The sequence below is a fragment of the Prunus mume genome, linkage group LG1 (genome assembly GCF_029339155.1).
Source record: "Prunus mume cultivar Tortuosa linkage group LG1, ASM2933915v1, whole genome shotgun sequence".
NCBI lineage: Eukaryota > Viridiplantae > Streptophyta > Magnoliopsida > Rosales > Rosaceae > Prunus > Prunus mume.
Window position 1 is genome coordinate 27,584,479 of NC_142698.1, and position 17,810 is coordinate 27,602,288.

At 36.4% G+C, this 17,810-nt stretch overlaps 1 protein-coding gene across 2 annotated transcripts; it reads left to right on the forward strand.

Annotated features, from left to right (window-relative positions):
- Window positions 1-7,092: 7,092 nt before the first annotated feature.
- On the forward strand, window positions 7,093-16,319 carry LOC103343809 (uncharacterized). 2 transcript variants are annotated; one of them, XM_008247446.2, is made up of 19 exons: window positions 7,093-7,459; window positions 8,181-8,284; window positions 8,500-8,586; window positions 8,733-8,808; window positions 8,899-8,973; window positions 9,066-9,119; window positions 9,790-9,849; window positions 9,937-10,053; window positions 10,674-10,768; window positions 10,868-11,076; window positions 11,590-11,687; window positions 11,974-12,077; window positions 12,277-12,442; window positions 12,731-12,853; window positions 13,115-13,197; window positions 13,503-13,644; window positions 13,817-13,846; window positions 14,075-14,145; window positions 15,201-16,319. In XM_008247446.2, the coding sequence occupies exons 1-19, from the start codon at window positions 7,421-7,423 to the stop codon at window positions 16,015-16,017; spliced, it is 2,550 nt and encodes an 849-aa protein (XP_008245668.1). In that variant the 5' UTR covers window positions 7,093-7,420; the 3' UTR covers window positions 16,018-16,319. The 2 variants fall into 2 exon arrangements, with proteins under 2 accessions (XP_008245668.1, XP_008245669.1); XM_008247447.2 differs by having other exon boundaries at window positions 15,204-16,319.
- The last annotated feature ends 1,491 nt before the right edge of the window (window positions 16,320-17,810 follow it).

Here is a 17,810-nt window from a genome sequence, read left to right on the forward strand (position 1 = left end):
GTAGCTTGACTAAAGTTTTGTCAAGCTCTTGAGTGACTTGACAGAAGAGAAAAAGGGAAACAATGGAAGAACATGGCTTGAAATCGAATGGTTCCAGTGGAGAGAGGTGATGCTTGCTCTCTCCGGATGTGTTTATCGGAAAGAGAGGAAGAAGATAGAAGCATAAGTGGCTTTAACAGATTTTCAGCAGCTTGACGAAAGCTTCGTCAGGCTCTTGGGTTGCTTGATAAAAGAGAAAATGGGAATAAATGGAGGAATATGGCTCGAAATTGAAGTGTTTCAGGGATGAGAGGTGATGCTTGTTCTCTTTGAATGTGGGTTTTGGGAGAGAGAGGAATAAGATGGAAGAACAAAGCATGAAATTGAAGGGTTCCAGAGGAGATGCTTGCCTTCAATTTGTTATCTTTGCTGGGTAGAAAATGCCTCTCTTTATAGGCGTCGAAACACTTAATTTTATCAAGCCACCCTCTCCCCTTTTCCTTCACTTTCTTCAATTCCATCTTAGTTGGTGAAACTTTCCTAGCCTGAGCATGTAGGCATGAAGCTTTTTGGAGTTCCAAGACCTTCACGCAACTGGACTTCTCCACGTGGGTGATGCACTACTCACTTTTCCTTCTTGTTTTCTCACCAAAGCTTGCAGAGGAAATAATGGGTAAGGGTGCTGGTCAAAAGGTGATTTAATTCCATCAACACATGAGTTTGCTTGGTTTTGGTGGTTTGGCTTTGATCTAGTTTTAACAAAGATGCTGGATATTTTATAATGTGCTGGGCTTGGCTATTTTGTTTCGTGGCTGGTAAGTTCCTTTTGATTTCGTCAAGCTGCTGGAAGCTTTGGCTGATGTGGGATTTTTTCAAGTGTTATGGGCATTTTCTTAAGGTGATGGGTTATTGGGTTTTCTCTCTCATGCTTACCCATATGTTTGGGCTTAAGGAATGTGCTTGAGTTTTGGTGCTCCCAAGTAGCCCAAAACTTCTATTCCTTGGACCATCAATGGGCCTCATGAATACTCGTAACCATTCATATCACAACCCGCTCAGAAGACCCGGACATTCGTGTGGCTTGGGCCTACTTAAGCTTGTAGCGTGATGTGTTGCTTATTTGTTTGGTGTGGCACGTGTACAAGCGCATATGACGAACTCTTGCTTACCTAAGTTGGGTTTCTTCCCAAGTTAGGTGTCGTATTAGGCTAGAAATATATTTGAGCTCAGCCTTGGATTTTTTGGGCCTCAACAATATTTATGTGCTTTATGTCTTTGTTTTAAATTTCTTTTTTAGTGTAAATTTTTAATCATTTTATGTGTTAGCATTTTAATTATGACTTTTCACAAATAGGTCCCTTCTAAGAGCATCCACAGTGGGGGATGTAAATTTGGGGGTGTAAAGCCACTTTTACATCCCCTTTCACCTCCGGTGTAAATATGATTTTTGCTCCAATGGGAGAGTGTAAATTCGGGGGTGTAGCCGTGAGTCTCAGCCTTTTATGTTGACTTTTCTTCATTTTTCTTTTCTTTTCTCGGGTGGGTCCCGCCTTCAATGGATGTAAAAATAGATGTAAAAATAGATGTAAATATACATTTTATTTTACATTCTCATGGTCGTAATGTATATTTACATCCATTTACATCTCCCCATTGGAGATGATTACGGTGACTCGGGGTGTATATTTAACATACACCCCCACCTCCTCACTGTGAATGCTCTAACATGCTCACGTAACCATTTGAAGCTTACGTCTTTAGTGGGGGTTACTATAACCTACCGTGCAACCCACCGCATGTAACCATACATACCCAGTCGATGTAAATTGTAATTACCCTTTGTCAGGCCGCCTCACTCCTTCAATTCTCTGTCGAAGCCCACCTTCCGGTGATTCTTCGAGCGCCGCTGCCGCCGTTCTTAGGTAAACTTATTGACTCTTCTCAGTTCAGTATTTTTTTTTTGTGGCGGAGCGCACAAACAAGTTGCCATGAAATTTATTGAATACTATTGTTTACTCTGAATCTTTGAGGAAAAATGAGAAGGCTTTCATTAGCCTTAGCCAAAATCATGAACTGGGTCTAGCCCATGGGAAATAAAATACTTGCAATTTCATAGCTTTCTGCAAATTTCCCTCGGAAACCATAGTCTTCAGAATTGGCTCCAGGCCTGGTTAGAACTTTGAAAGTTAGCAGTAATTCAATGGGCCTTGTTTACTTGCTTGTGGGAATGATGTGAATGTGTTTGTTAATTTTCCTGTTTGAGTGATACAAGTCATGGCATGGTAGAGGGTTACATTAATTGTTACTGTAATTATTCTAGCTAAAGTGAAATGTTTTCTATGCCCAAAAAAGAAATTGTTGTGAAAGATGATAGTTTGTTATGTCATAGAAAAGCTATGTTACTAATATGCTCTTGGCGTAGGTTTCGAATCCTATTTGGGATTCAGAATGAAAGGGTACGCTTTGACTGTTAAAGAGTAGGTAACCCCTTCCATGTGTCTTTGTTTCTATTGCATTCTAGCTCATCATATCACATTCTATTCTGCAATATTTGAGTGTCATTGTCAGTTCCTCGGCTAAGGTCCGCGATAATCCTTTGTTCCACAGTCTGGGGCCATTTACAACTTTCCAATTAAGAATTTTCAGATGTACTAGCAAGTGTTAGATTTTGACATACATAGATTGTATAGACAATGAGGTATAATGCAATAGAAGTATGAAAACTTGTTAAAGGTCGTTATGACCCGGTAATGTTGTCTTCAACCTTAATGAAAGTACTGTGAATCAATAATAAAACTTTGGCGTTTATTGTCCTGAGATAAATTCTTGGTTTCACCTCTGTTTTCTTGGCCCTTTTTCAATAGGCAAGCTCCTATCTCTTCTGCTGATATCTTTGTTAGTTTTAGGGTACACATTTATGGTTTCAAGCATGTTTGCTGATTAGTTTTAGTTGATTTATTGTGAGAAGAAGAAAATGGCATTGGGACTAATTCTAGGGCTAGGAAGGGCATTTCGTCGAAAGCGCACATCATTGCTTGACATTCTTTCCTCCAAACATGCCCCAAGGGACTACTACAAGGGGAAGAATTGCAAGCCCATTGGTTTCCACACTAGAAAAGGTTTGCCTCATTTCCCTTTTTGCAAACTTGGAAAGGTGCTCTTTCAATTTTTAAGGGTAAGAATTATTACTTGACATGTTATCCAAATTGCCCAAAACTTTTGCAGCTAAGTATGTCGTGCAGCATGAGAAATTACCTAACTATGCAGTCCCCGATTTAACCGACTTCAAGGTGAGCATGTTTCTATTTTTTTTTTCTGTTTCTTTTGTTGTATTTATCATTTATAGTTTTTATCTGTAAATGAGTGTTTCCAATTGCAAAATTCATAGCTGAACTCTGCAGCTCTTACTTCAATACTTATGTAATTCTAAATTGTTTTGCCCCTTCTTGCTTGCAGCTCAAACCATATGTATCTCAGTGCCCAAGAGATGTCAAGACTAGTGAGTCTGCTGGATTAACTAAATAAGCATACCGAGTGACAAGCATTTGATTTGTTTGTTTATTGTTTTAATCGTGAATTAGGTCAATATCTTGTTTGGCAGGTTCATGCCTTGGACTTGTTCAAGTAATGAACCTTTCTTCTTGGTTGAAGCATTGCTTTATTTTATTTTTCTGGTCAACTGCACCAAATTATTTATACGCAAGAGAATGAGGCAGAAAATTGCCGTATAATATGTAATTGTGGCAAAAATTATGATTTGGTATTTGCTAAACACAAAAATTTAATTAAGGAACTAATGCCAAGGGCAAGCAGGTCTTACGAAATCTTTGGTTTAGTTTTTGGGTTTGACTCCTAGCACCAAAATATTTTTAAAAAAAATTTGTTTTACGGTTTTATTTATTGAGTTTTTCTATTTAAACCTCACACTTTTCTTTGTTTACCATAATACTTAAATCATTAAGCTCTTAAGTTTTATTATTGTGTAAAAAGACAAAAAAGGTCATCCAACTTATTATGAATGATATCTAGTTGCAAACCATAGCTGCTTAAATAAGAATATGTCAATTGAAGGCTATGATAACCTAGGAAAATAGCTTTAATTGGTTTCACATTAAGTAAAGCCTCCAAACCAGACTTGAAATCTAAGTGAATGATATCTAGTTGCAAACCATAGCTGCTTAAATAAGAATATGTCAATTGAAGTCTACAATCATATCGTAGGCATATCTATGGCTAAAATTTCTTTTAATACGCTAGTTTGTTTGATAATGGTAACTTACATATTAATTTAACTGTCAATATTTCTCTATCAAAACCTCACAGTTTATTATGAAATTTTTAATAATAATAATAATAATAAAATAATAGTGCTACACATTTGACAACAGTGTTTTTATCTCTTTAAGTAATATGAGGTTAAGATGTGAACTTAGAGTGGTGAGGAGCAATAAAGCTGGGTGTGGGGTGTGAGGTTGATGAGTTTTTTATTTTATTTTTTCTGCTGGGTGCTTATTTAGGGGTAGTTTGGGAAGATAATGAGTTTTTTTATTTATAGAAATTGTGAAAATTTGAATTAGATGTTGGGATGAACTTAGAATATAGGATGAAATAGAGAAGTGTGGAGTTTAAATAGAAAAACTCTATTTATTTCTCCATCAGTGTGGAAGAAAAATAAATTTGAAAGACTTCTTGGGAGAGAAACATATGGGAAGTATAACTTTTAACAAACCAAAGGAGCTAGTGGGTATAACTTTTAGTTGGTTGAGCTCTTCCACTTTTATTCATGTGGACAGAAGTTTGAAATCCCTAAGCACCCAATGAATATTTGTGTAAATTCCCCTTCCCAAATCGCTTGTGCTAAAAAAAAAACCAAATGAATTTAAGATTTTAAAATACCAATAGATATAGCAATTACTAAGAATTTTTTTTAATCGTTAAATTTTTAATGGAAAATTTAATCATAAGGACATTCGAATACATATATATATATATATATCCACTTCAACTAAAAGTAAGAAGAATAACAGAATATAACAAACATGTCTCACTAAAATCTAGAAAATCTCGTGTGATTTCACGCAAGTAGCTCAAGAGAAGATATTCTTTGAAACATAGGGCTAGTTTAGGAATGATTCTAGATATGTCAAAATCACTTATGGAAAGAAACACCTCCCATGTGCTTCTCCATATAATCACTTTAAGGGCTCATTTGTGAGTGATTATGGATATGCCAAAAAGCACTTATGTGAAGAATCACTTCTTTATACAATTACTTTAATGGTTTTAAGTGATTTTATGGAGAAACACATGGAAGAAATTTGAGGATAAATCACTTATTAAAATCCCATGTGCTTCTCCCCATAATCACTTATTAAAATCACTTAGGTTTCGTTTGGTTCACGGAACAAATTTGAGGATAAATAATTTCCCATGCCATTTCCCAAGGGATGGGAAATAGACATTTCCCATGTTTGATAATCTTGGGAAAGTAACCAAGAAATACCACTTTATTTCCTTTAACATGTTTGGTTTGTGTAGGAATGTAAAACAAAGTTTGTTTAATTTTCCAAATATACTCAAATGAAATCAAATAAAAAGAAGAATGCATTTAATGTTATATTGTAATTCTAAATTGTTAATGGGTACAATATGGTCATGAAAAATGTATATTTAATGTTGACTCATTTTCTCAAACTTTCCAATGAGGTGGAAAACAAAACCCAATGGGGGAGGAGAGCTTCACTTAACCTCATACTTTGCCATGTGCAATACAACTATTTCCCATGTCTGGACTTACCAAACATGGGAAAGTAATTGATTTCCCATCCCCAAGTCTCCTTTCCCATGAACCAAATGAGGTCTTAAAGTGATTATATATGGAGAAAGCATATAGGGGGTGCTTTTCCTCATAAGTGATTTTGACTTATCCGAAATCACCCCCAGACGAGCCCTAAGGGCCCCATTTGGTTCACGAAACGGATTTGAGGGGAAATAACTTCCCATGTCATTTTCCAAATGATGAGAAATGGAAGATTTCTTTCCCACATTTGGTAATGCCGGGAAAGTGAATGAGAGATTTCACTTTATTTACTCTCCCATGTTTGTTTTGAGTAAGAATGGAAAACAAAGTTTGTATAATTTTTCAATTATATCCATATTAAATCAAATAAAAAAAGAATGCATTTAATGATACATTGTAATTCTAAATTGTTAATAGGGACAAAATGGTCATGAAAAATATGCATTGAATGTTTGCTCATTTTCCCAAACTTTCCCACGAGAAAGGAAAACAAAACCCAAGTTGAGAGAATGGCTTCACTTTCCCCCTTACATTCCTATGTGCTAGGCAATCATTTCTTATGCATGAACTTACTAAATATGGGAAAGCAATTGATTTCTCATCCCCAAACCTCCTTTTCCATGAACCAAACCGGGCCTAAGTGATTTTAAGGAGAAACACATACGAGGTGATTCTCCATAAAATCACCAAAAACCACTTTTTTTTATAGAAAAGATTATAGAATCACTTTAACAAACCACTTTTAACAAACCAAAGGAGCTAGTGACTATATGGAGAATCACTTATTTATTTAATTGTTTTTTTGTAGAAAAGATTATTGGTATTTTTAAAATCACTTCCAAATAAGCACGTTTGTGCATATATTTTGGTAGATATGGTTAGTTCATTTTCTCATAGTTCATGGATCAAAATGAACTATTTTAGTATGGTGGAGTAGTTGTGCTGTGATTTTGTGCTTTAATGTTTATTTTTTGTAAGAGGGGAAAAGGGCCACACACCCTAAGGTCAGCCACTAAAATCAAATATCACAATCATACAAGACCAATACAATGTAGATTGCATTACTTTATACACATAAAAAGTGTCACACATTTCATGCATGCATCAATCATCATATTTCTTTAATTCAAATTGATTTTTTATTTTTTATTTTGTCATTAATCTAATGATTTTACCTTGAGGGAAAATCAAAGTAATTCATGAATCATCATAACATGTACCACTTGAAAAAGTAAAAAAAGAAAAGAAAAGAAAAATGTTAATTTCACCTTATTTGTAGTTTTGTGCTCCTCTCTCTCTCTCTCTCTCTCTCCATCAGCATTCAGCAATTAGCCAAATAAGCCAACAAGCCGATTACCCTTTCTGCTCTCACAGCTTATTATTTTTTTGGGGGCTCATTTTCTCTCTCTCTCGATCTTCACGGCCTTTGCTCCCTCCTCCTCCTCACCTCATCGATCTCTCAAAAGAAAACTAGGGTTTCGACTTTCGAGCTTCAAAGCCACCGACCTCCCCGCCCCTGCTCTCAAATCCCCACCTCTCGGCTTTGTCCCTGAAGAGGCCCTAGATTTTCTGCTGCTTCTTCTAGGGTTTACAGATCTAAGACAGCTCTTACTACCCAGCTCTGCTTTCTACTTCTTCACCATGTTTTGGAAGCTCACTGCTCTCTCTGCCTCCTCGCCTGTAACTCTCTATCTTTCTCAATCTCTTTCATTTTAAAACCTCGTATTAGCTTCTTATTTTGAAATTTACTGGTCTTCTGTTTGATCAATTTGCTGCTTATTTAGAAGTTTAATTGCTAATTATTTTTGTTTATGTTTCATGTCTAGCTGAGGGGCGTTTAATTTTTTTGTCTTATTGCAATTTACTTTTGACTGATCGGACTTAGCTGTATTAGTTTTCGAAATTGAATGAACAACTGGTTTTAGTAAGCAGTATTTTCCACGATTTGTTTTTTTACTTTACAAGTGCCGTCTTTTATTAATCTAATTGTGATTAAAGTAGGTGAGCTCAAATTTTCTGAATTTGGGATATGTGGTTATCCTCTTCTTGGTTGCTGAGAGAACTTAAGGATATGTGATTACCCTCTGTTTGGTTGCTGAGAAAACTGAAGCATATGTGATTACCCTCTAGTTGGTTGCCGAGAAAACTTAAGGATATGTGGTTACCCTCTATTTGGTTGCTGCTCACTGTAGCAGCTTCTAATTCCTATGTACTGCGTTTTATTATTTTCTTTACGAGGGGTACTGCCTTTTAATATTTGGCCAGCTATAAACATGAGTAACAGTGTTCGACTGTTGTAGTTTCAAGTAACACAGGTTTCTTAGCTTACTACTGCAGGATTTTTTTCTTATGCCCGCTAATTGTTATTGTTGGTTTCTCTTCTGCTTGTTCTCCTTTACAGGTGGAGTCGGTGCTAGACAAGGACAATTTTACACTGGATGAGCTTCTGGATGAAGAAGAAATTATCCAAGAATGCAAAGCTTTAAACACTCGTCTCATTAATTTGTAATGTCTCGTTGTTTTCCTCTGTAGGGCTTGTACTGTTCCCCATATTATCAACTTCCCTATTGTATATATTATAAGTCAATACCAGAATTTGTTCTTTTTCCTTACAATTTTCTTGAATTTGTGAAGAAATGAATTGTACATGATATCTTGTATAATATGGAACTTGATTGTGGATGATACATTGATACCCTTGTGTAAGTTTTTGTTTTCAGTTTAAGGGATAGAGCCCAGGTGGAGCAATTATTGCGTTATATTGTTGAAGAACCTCCTGAGGATGCTGAAAGCAAACGAGCCTTCAAGTATTGTTCCATCTTGACAAAGATTTACTTTTGACTTTTTTTTTTTTTACACTTATATTCTAATGTTCAAACTCCAAACCTTTTTGGATTTTTATTTTTGTTGGTCTTGCTTCTGATTATTTGAGTAAACCTGTTTCATGATTTAGGTTCCCTTTCATTGCTTGTGAGGTTTTTACATGTGAAATTGATGTTATTTTGAAGACTTTGGTGGATGAAGAGGAGGTAATCATGACCACATGCTATATTTGAATGAGGAAGTTGGATGTATAAAATCTTGTTTAGTATTGATAAATGCTTATTGTGTGCTTGCAGCTAATGAACTTACTTTTCTCCTTCTTGGAACCAAATCGTCCTCATAGTGCCCTGCTTGCTGGGTATTTTAGCAAGGTATTTTTTTTATGATACTGGTAACCTTTTGTCCTACTTGCTAATCTCAAAACCGGTGTCTTGATCCACTTTTTTTTTTGTGGCAACTTTAGGTGGTTGTATGCCTTATGATACGAAAGACAGTCCCACTTATGAATTATGTTCAAGTAAGTAACTTTTTAACCTCATCCTTATATTGTATAACTTTAAGTTTCTGCCAATTTTTTATTTTTTATTTATTTTTATATCAATTGCATGAATGCATGACCAGATACTTGGACCTATTTCCTCTTTACATTGCCAGCTTTAGCATCTATAACCCACATTTATTTGATTGGCATGGTTACCTTTGTTTGTTGGGCCTGCTTCCGTTGTAGAAACTCCCAGTAGAAGTGAGAGTCTGTTGCTGAAAGTTTAAATCAATATTATCTTTCCACCCAACCATGACCCTTGATGCCAAAATTTGTGTTGTTCCGGCATTAATTATTCTTTAATAAAACACCAGCATATTCTGACAATTTAGCTCTTGAAGTAAATCAAGATTTAAAAAAAAACACGGAGATTATGCCTAGTGGTTTGGATTATTCTCTGTGTTTGAAGTAATTCCTAATGTTTGGTCTTGTTTAATATCTGAAAGTTCTATGCTTCTTACACACAATTTGGAATTGGGCTGTGCCAAAAATGAGCTACTTGCCTATGACAATTCTTCCGTTGACTGTTGTTTTAGAAAAAAATTTCGAGGCCACTGTTTTAGCTGAGAAATATAGGTGTTATCCTGAAATCCATCTTTTGTTTATTCGTGTAAATGTTGTTGATTACTATCGTTGTTGTTTACAGGCCCATCAGGATGTTTTCCGCCAGTTAGTTGATTTGATAGGAATTACATCCATCATGGAGGTAATTAAGAATAAAATTTTCAGAATCAAGTTCAAAGTTTTTCAGATGCTTGTTTGTAGTTCAATCTGAGGTGTTTTCATGGTACAGGTTTTGGTTCGACTTGTTGGTGCGGATGACCATGTGTATCCCAATTTTATAGATGTGATGCAATGGTTAGCTGAAAGTAATCTGCTAGAAATGATCGTAGATAAATTGAGCCCTGCTGTAAGTCGGAAGATTATACTCTTGTTTCAGTATAATTTTTTTTTTTCAGTCATTCTACATATTTATGGAACATATTTGTTTAATGAATACTTAGTTATGCACTTGTAGCATCCATAGCCATTATGCATATCCCAGGCTACATTTTGTTTTCTTTTGTCATTCTGGTCACAGTACCTTAGAGAAACCATATATGTTAACTAAATAACCTAATGGAGATTTTTTATTATTTGAATGCTCATATGTCTTGTGTGTGTCCACTTTTGAGGTGGATTTCCTCTGTGCACTTCTTTAGATGTTACATAAAGGTGCAGCCTCTTGGATCCAGAAACCATAGTTGAACAGAGAATTGGGAAGTGTTGCATACTTTGTCACCTTAACTGTATGCCTTTGGCCTTTCTAGCTGGAGTTCTAAATGATTTTTATTGTTTTTGGTAAGAATTGATAATGAAAGAGAGACTACTGTGATAGACTTTTAAATAATTAAATGGAGAATATACTAAATGGTAACTCATAAATGTTCATCAGGTTAAGAAGTTTGGAACAAATGTTAAATAACTTAGCTCATTAGCAGCCCTGGTGCATATTGTACATCTAACAACTTCCTTTTACTTTTGGATCAGAATTCTCCTGAAGTTCATGCTAATGCAGCTGAGACACTTTCTGCTATAACTCGAAATGCCCCATCAGCCCTAGCCAACAAACTTTCTAGCCCAAGGTTTGTAATTGGAGCACTTTTTGGTTGGTTTTGAGTTATTACGTTTCTATATATTCTTTATGGGCAATGGTTTTGAGTTCTTAAATAATTCATATGCAGTTTCGTTGCAAGGATATTTGGTCATGCACTGGAAGATTCACATTCGAAGTCTAGTCTTGTAAACTCGCTTTCTGTTTGTATCTCTTTGTTGGATCCGAAAAGATCAGCAGTTTCTTCTCCCTTGTTCCATTCTTTTCGGAGTCAACACATGTACGAGTCTCCAATCCCTGTTAATCCAGACACTGTCAGTGCAATGCTGCCAAAACTCGGTGAGTGTGCAATTATATCTTGCCATGATTTTTTCAGACAACGGAAATTTACATTTCTGTAGCTGCATAGCATGTAAAACTAATGTTTTTTTTTTGGTCTATTTCATTCAGCTTACATCATTGTTTCAGTTTTTCAATTACATTTTCCAACAACAATTTGGAATCTCCATGCTGCTTGTAAATTTTCAATGTAACATGGCCTTTTGTAGCTACTTGAAAGTAGGAAGGGGATAGTGTAGGTCCATGAAAGGTAGAGGTAAACTGATTGAACCTCAGAGCGGACAAAGCTTTGGCTTATGACAAGGCTCATATAATAAGGTGAAAAATATTGCCGTGTCCGGGGAGTGATATATCATATTTGAACAAAATCTGAGGGCTATTAGGATTAATCAGCGGAGTGATACTTTTTCTCTGTCATTGTTGCAAGTCTTGCATTATATTACAGCTGCCTTAAAAGGAACAGAAGAGTTGTTTCTTCAGTATGATTTCAAGATTTAAAGTTTGGTTGTCCAGGTGACTTGCTTATGCTTTTGAATGTGTCAACGGATGAGAAAACACTGCCGACAACATACGGAGAGTTGAGGCCTCCACTTGGAAAGTATCGTTTAAAGGTTGGTTTTTTGTTTTTTTTTTCATTTGGCTTGTGTGAGATAGTTTATTCTCCGTTTTTACCTCGATTGGAGTTAAGACTAGTATTCTGGCTGTTGTTAATGTAATAAATTGTTGACAAATTTCAGAATTTAATTCGGTGCTGGTAGAAATTATTTTTTTATTTATAAGAAATTATGTGTCAATTACTTTTCCACTCTAGATCACAGAAAGCGAAAATTGTTAATTATTGGATATTAGAACTGACACTGTCAATTGCCATTTTAACTGTTCTGCAATTTATTTCAGATTGTGGAGTTCATTGCTGTTCTATTGAGATCGGGTAATGAAGATGCAGAAAAGGAATTGGTTAGCTCGGGAACCATCCAACGGATCATTGATCTTTTCTTTGAGTAAGCTGTTGCTTCAATTTATTTTATTTTATTTTGAGATAGTTATTGGATATCTAGATTCCTCTCTCTCTCTCTCTCTCTCTCTCTCTCTCTCTCTCTCCCCTGAGGATAGCTTGCCAAGAGACATGTTCTTCTCTTTTGTTACACTGAATGATTTACCTGTTCATAGTAACTTAATGGTTTGATCTAATTAATGCAGGTACCCCTACAATAACTCATTGCACCATCATGTAGATAGTATCATATCGTCATGTTTGGAAAGCAAGAGTGATGCTATTGTTGATCATCTTCTTCGAGAGTGTGATTTGATTGGGAAGTTTCTCCAAACAGATAAACATCCTCTTCTATCTAGTGATACTAGCAAGGTAGAGAGATTCAGTAACTGGATAAATGAATGCTTGAATGTGGGCTACTTCTTAAATTTCTGACTGTTGTGGCCAAACATTAAATGCTCAACATGCTAGATATTGTTTATAATGCCTTTAATTCCTTGTTGGATGAGGTGTAATGTAATAGAAAATAGAGCATGCTTAACCTTAAATGGAATTTGGATTTGTGCAATAGCATGTAGTTATATATATTGATGATTACCTATACTCGGCCGTTGATTTTATTTCATGCTCTGATAGTTTGAATTTTGCCTTGTTATGTAGCCAACGGTACCTGCTGCTGGTAAATCGGCACCACGGGCAGGAAACCTGGGACACATTACACGAATTTCTAATAAGCTCATTCAGTTGGGAAGCAGCCAAAGCCGTGTTAAGGCATGCCTTCAGGTAGGTTTCAGGTTTAAACTTTGAATTGCTATAAGCATACATAAATGATCACAACTTCTCAAAATTGTGATTTTAACAATGATCGTATCTGATCTTTTGTAACTGTTATATTAAGCTTCTCTAATTTTTTCACCTTTACCTCTCTATTATTGGCAAAACTATGAACATTAGTGCTACTTGAGTGGGATGTTAGTCTTCTTAGTGGCTAATATTTATCTTTAAAATTCTTTGTAAAATAACATTGCTTTGCTGGATCTCTAGGAACATAGCGAATGGAATGAGTGGCAGACTACAGTTTTGCAGGAGCGCAATGCAGTTGAAAATGTTTATCGATGGGCTTGCGGGTATGCTGTTGTGCCATATATCTGCTTTGCAATGCACATTTGTCAAGTATGATTAGGGGCCATTATGAATAAATTACTGTGTTCTGGTTTATATAGCACTCAATCCAAAGTAATGAATTTAACGGTGGGGTTTAAAATAAGGTGTTAAAGATACCTACTGTGATGGTGCGTTCTGCTTCTTTTAGGGACAGAACTGGTTGTCAAGCCTTATTAAAACAGTCAACTTAGTTAACCATTCTATACATTGATTTTTTTAGTTGGATTTGATCTTCAACTTCTGTTTTGTTTCTTCTTATTATGCACAGCCGCCCAACTGCTTTGCAAGACAGGACGAGGGATAGTGATGACGACGACATGAATGACAGAGATTATGATGTAGCAGCTTTAGCAAATAATCTAAGCCAGGCTTTTAGATACAAAATATATGGGAATGAGGACGCAGGAGAGGTATCTAGCTGGGTGCATTGTATTTATTAGTTTCAGCTTTTGTCCTTTTTTAATTTTCCTGGGGGGTAAGGGGATAGAATAGCTTCGCCCGGGAAATTCATCCCCTTACTCTTGTTTTTGGTTCCTCCATTTGTTATTGTTGGATGAATGTTTTGAATTCTTTGCATTGCAGGACCATGGAACTCTAGATCGAGATGACGAGGTAATTAGTTTGGTCATTTCTACCACTGATGTCTTTCCATAGTTTCATGTATTGAGCTTGATGGTAACTATTTTTATTTTAACATGAATAAGCTCTGGATAAAGCTCTGAGGCAGAAACATGATAAACCATGAAAACATGTTTTAACTTTTTTCTTTTTCTTTCTGTAAAAGTAAATATTTGGTTTAATTGCATCCTGAAATGAGTTGGTTTGATTTGTAACATACAGGATGTCTACTTTGACGATGAATCTGCTGAAGTAGTCATATCATCCTTGCGGCTTGGTGATGACCAGGGAAGGTGAGTATTTTGGTTTTTATATCAAGGAAAACAAACTCCGTATGCCACCAGTTTAGGTTTAGTGAAAATACATTGTATGCATGGTCTATAATGATTTGCAACATTTTCCAAACTGTATAGCCGCTAGCGGCTGGACTTCCCAACCCAAAAACCCAAAATATCCACAAGAAAAATGAAAAAAGAGATGTACTAAAACTTTAATTATGTACACAGTAATGACAATAATTTAACATGGTTCAAATGGTACAAGACTCCCACACAATACAGAAAAGGATACCAATTAGTCTCCAGGCTTATAGGTTGAATCTGATTCAATATACTAAATACCGAAAAGATTTGACTTTTGTCTATACAATCTGGAAATTCTATATATATATATATATATCAGTCCCCTTCTATTGAGGGACACCCTTTAGGGTCCCTTCGAAATTTTTTCAACGATCCAAACCATCTATTTTTCACATCTTCATTCAGAGATCATCCTTGCAAACAATCATGCAAATTGAAAATCATTAAGGCATCTAATTGAGACCAACAAAATCAATGAACATGGTGCTTCAAGAAAGTACTTCAATTTCAATAATTTAATTGAATGGTCAAATGATATCGGATTCAAGTGATTTTTTGTAGAGATGGTCTTTGAATGAATATCTACAAAATAGAAATACAATTAGGAGTGGGCCCTACAAGGGTCTCTCAAACAAGCTTATTTGAGTCTCTCTCTCTCTCTCTCTCTCTCTCTGTCTGTATCTATATATATATGATAAATTTTCATTTGTCAAATAGTCTAGTATTTTGTCAAACTATGAATTAGGGTTGATATGGTGCGGAGTCATGTCTGAAGTCACTTTCCCAACTGAATTTGACAAAAAAAAAACATGCAACAGTTTCTATATATATGTTCTTGTAGTGCCTGAAATGGTTGGCAATGATTTGTCATGAAATTTCTATCTCTAGTTCTGGCAATGATGTCTTCACAATATTGTGCATCATAAGTGTAGCTGTAGAATCAATTATGTAATGGCGATGCTGAATGGTATTAATCCTGAATGCAGCAGTTTATTTACAAATTCCAACTGGTTTGCATTCCAAGATGATAGAATGGGTAATGCACCAGTGGGCACATCAGAGATGGAGGAAGTAAACTTGAATGGGACTGCGAATGGTGGTAATAGCAGTAGTGATGATGAGGTTGTGGTAGGGGAGGATGATGAATTGGCCGGAAGTAAAGACTCTGTCGATGGCACATCCACTTCCAACAAAAACCTTATGAATGGATTTAATGGGAACAGTGGAAACATGAACCCAGATGGTGAGAACGCAAGTGCCTCCCATGATATGGGTGGATTCTTCAGATTTGAGGCAACTGACAATGAGGATTTGTTTGGAGACAGGCCTTTGCCCGAATGGGTGGGATGGAGTGAATCATCAGATTTGCAAGTCGGTGGTGCAAGTATAAATCCATTTGAGGATCATGATGACTCAGATGTCAATCCTTCCAGTCATACCGAGGTAGTGGCACCTGATGCTAGTTTGCCTTCAAGTGGAGAATTTGCTCTTTCAAATGGCTCTCCCTCCTCCACTGCTTCTACTGCAGGGTCGCCGGGTAGTGATGGGAACCAACGATCAGCTGCAGTGCCATCATTGTTTGAAGAGGATGTTGAATTTGTTGGCGTCGAACTAGAAGGTACTGAGAAGGCTATGGAGCAGGCTCTTAAACAGGGAATAGTAGGGGAGGCAGGGCCGTTGAAGAAAAACATTGTGCCAAAGGTGCCAGAAAAGGACAACTCCGACGATGGTGGGCCTGCAAATAAGGAGTTCAATGATGCAAATTATTGGAGGGTTGATCAGGAGGTTGCTGTTTTGGAGTAAATGGTGGGTTGATCCTGCTTAAGGCTGTTCAAATCTGAAACTGGGTACAACAGCAGTGGACCCCATTTTCCGGATGGCAGGGTGCCAGCGGCCTATGCAGCAGCAGCGGGAGGTCATATGTACAGTATATTTTTGTTTCGACATGGGATCAGATGGTAGGTTGTGTTATGGTTATTTGCTGTTTACTTATTGTTACTCATTGTTTATTATTTAAGTTTTTTTTTTAATCTTTGGTTTCGTTCTGATACTGATAACGGGATTTTCCCAAAATCCAAAATATTTAGTTTCGTTTCTGGCTGGAATCATTCTTAATGTGGTATCTTTCATTTGATGAATCTGGACCCGTTACCTATAAATTGGTTAGGTATTGTTATTCTATACATATCTACCGCAGTTTTGATGATCAGTGCAGTGCCTTTTCACGCTCTTGATATTTTTTCTTATTAGCAGGCAAAGTGATTGAATATGTTGTCTGTCTGCCTTCTGGGTTTGGTGATTTAGAAATTTCACGCATGTGAATTTACATTCATAAACAATTCTGACCGCAACTCTAAAGCACCAAAGTAACTTAAGGGTTATCTAAGCACATAAAAGAACGGGTTTTTATTTTATTTTTTGGGTAGAAAAGATTGTTCAAGGTTGAGGGTAACATTTCAATGTTTAAAAATTAAATCCTGACAAAACAAAAACTGTTTAAAAATTAGATGCGAATATAAAAAATAGAGAAGAAAAGAAAAAAATTAGACGCACAAATTCAAATGGCTTATATGCTAGTTTAGTCTTTCAGGGGTGTATTTGCCGAATATTCTGGGGAAGCCTGTGGCTTTCCCAATCCTTGTGTCATACTTCTTCTCTGTCTATCTCTCTTATGACATGGCTAATCACGTAATAAAAGAGAGGTTATGAAACAAATTGAAGTTTTTGTCCCAAATTAGAGGGCCCGACTTTATAAATAATAGTAGTGAAGTTTTTTTCTTCCACTTTATGTGTTTACTTATAAGCCTAGTTAGTAAAATACGGAACAAAAAGTAACGAATAAAATACGTACGTGTTTTATTCGGTAAAATTTTGGCAATATACAACTGAAAAGTGGATATGTTTATACCAAAATGAACAGCCAATAAACATTTTACACGTGGACCAAGCTGGAGTTATGGGAGCCTTCAAGATCTTACCTACCGATCGCTCTATTAGGGCAACCTTGGCATCCGGATCACGTGGCAGTCACACAATCAATGTCCGAGTCCCACATCGAAACTCTAAGTAAAATGCACACCTCCCAAGGCCTATAAAAGAGGGCAACCATCTCACCTTGGAGGTAATCAATCGTAACTAACTGCCTATTGATCGTAGTTCAAACTTACTAAATCCGTACTTAAGCATCGGAGAGCCTTCAATCACACCGTACCTAGGACTTACCAGTGTTTGCTATCTTACAGTGTAATTACTACCAAGTCATAGCATACCAAGGTAACAAAATCACAAAGTTACGTGGGACAATGATGAACCATTTTTCAAGTGCCGTCGTGGGAAAAGATAATAATCAACCTACAAGTTCCTAAAAACATAATGGGAACCACTTCAGACCACAGTTCCTATTAGAGGATGGATTACCGACGGTATGTCAAGTGGAGCAAGCACTAGCACCCCTTCTAATCCCCTGCTTCGGACCACGGTGAGCTCTTGGTTTAGATGACCTCCCTTGGAAGGAAATGGCTAAGCTCCAAGAATGTAATAACCTCCTCATCCAAAGTAGACGAAACACAAACCGGCAGACACACAGAGCGTTCAGC

What these genes read in the sequence shown, in the direction of transcription:
- LOC103343809 (XM_008247446.2), top strand. Translation starts at nt 7,421, where the DNA reads ATGTTTTGGAAGCTCACTGCTCTCTCTGCCTCCTCGCCT. An exon ending in TTGGAAAGTATCGTTTAAAG is followed by an intron (nt 11,688 to 11,973) that starts GTTGGTTTTTTG and finishes AATTTATTTCAG; the next exon opens with ATTGTGGAGTTCATTGCTGT. An exon ending in GGAATGAGGACGCAGGAGAG is followed by an intron (nt 13,645 to 13,816) that starts GTATCTAGCTGG and finishes TTTGCATTGCAG; the next exon opens with GACCATGGAACTCTAGATCG.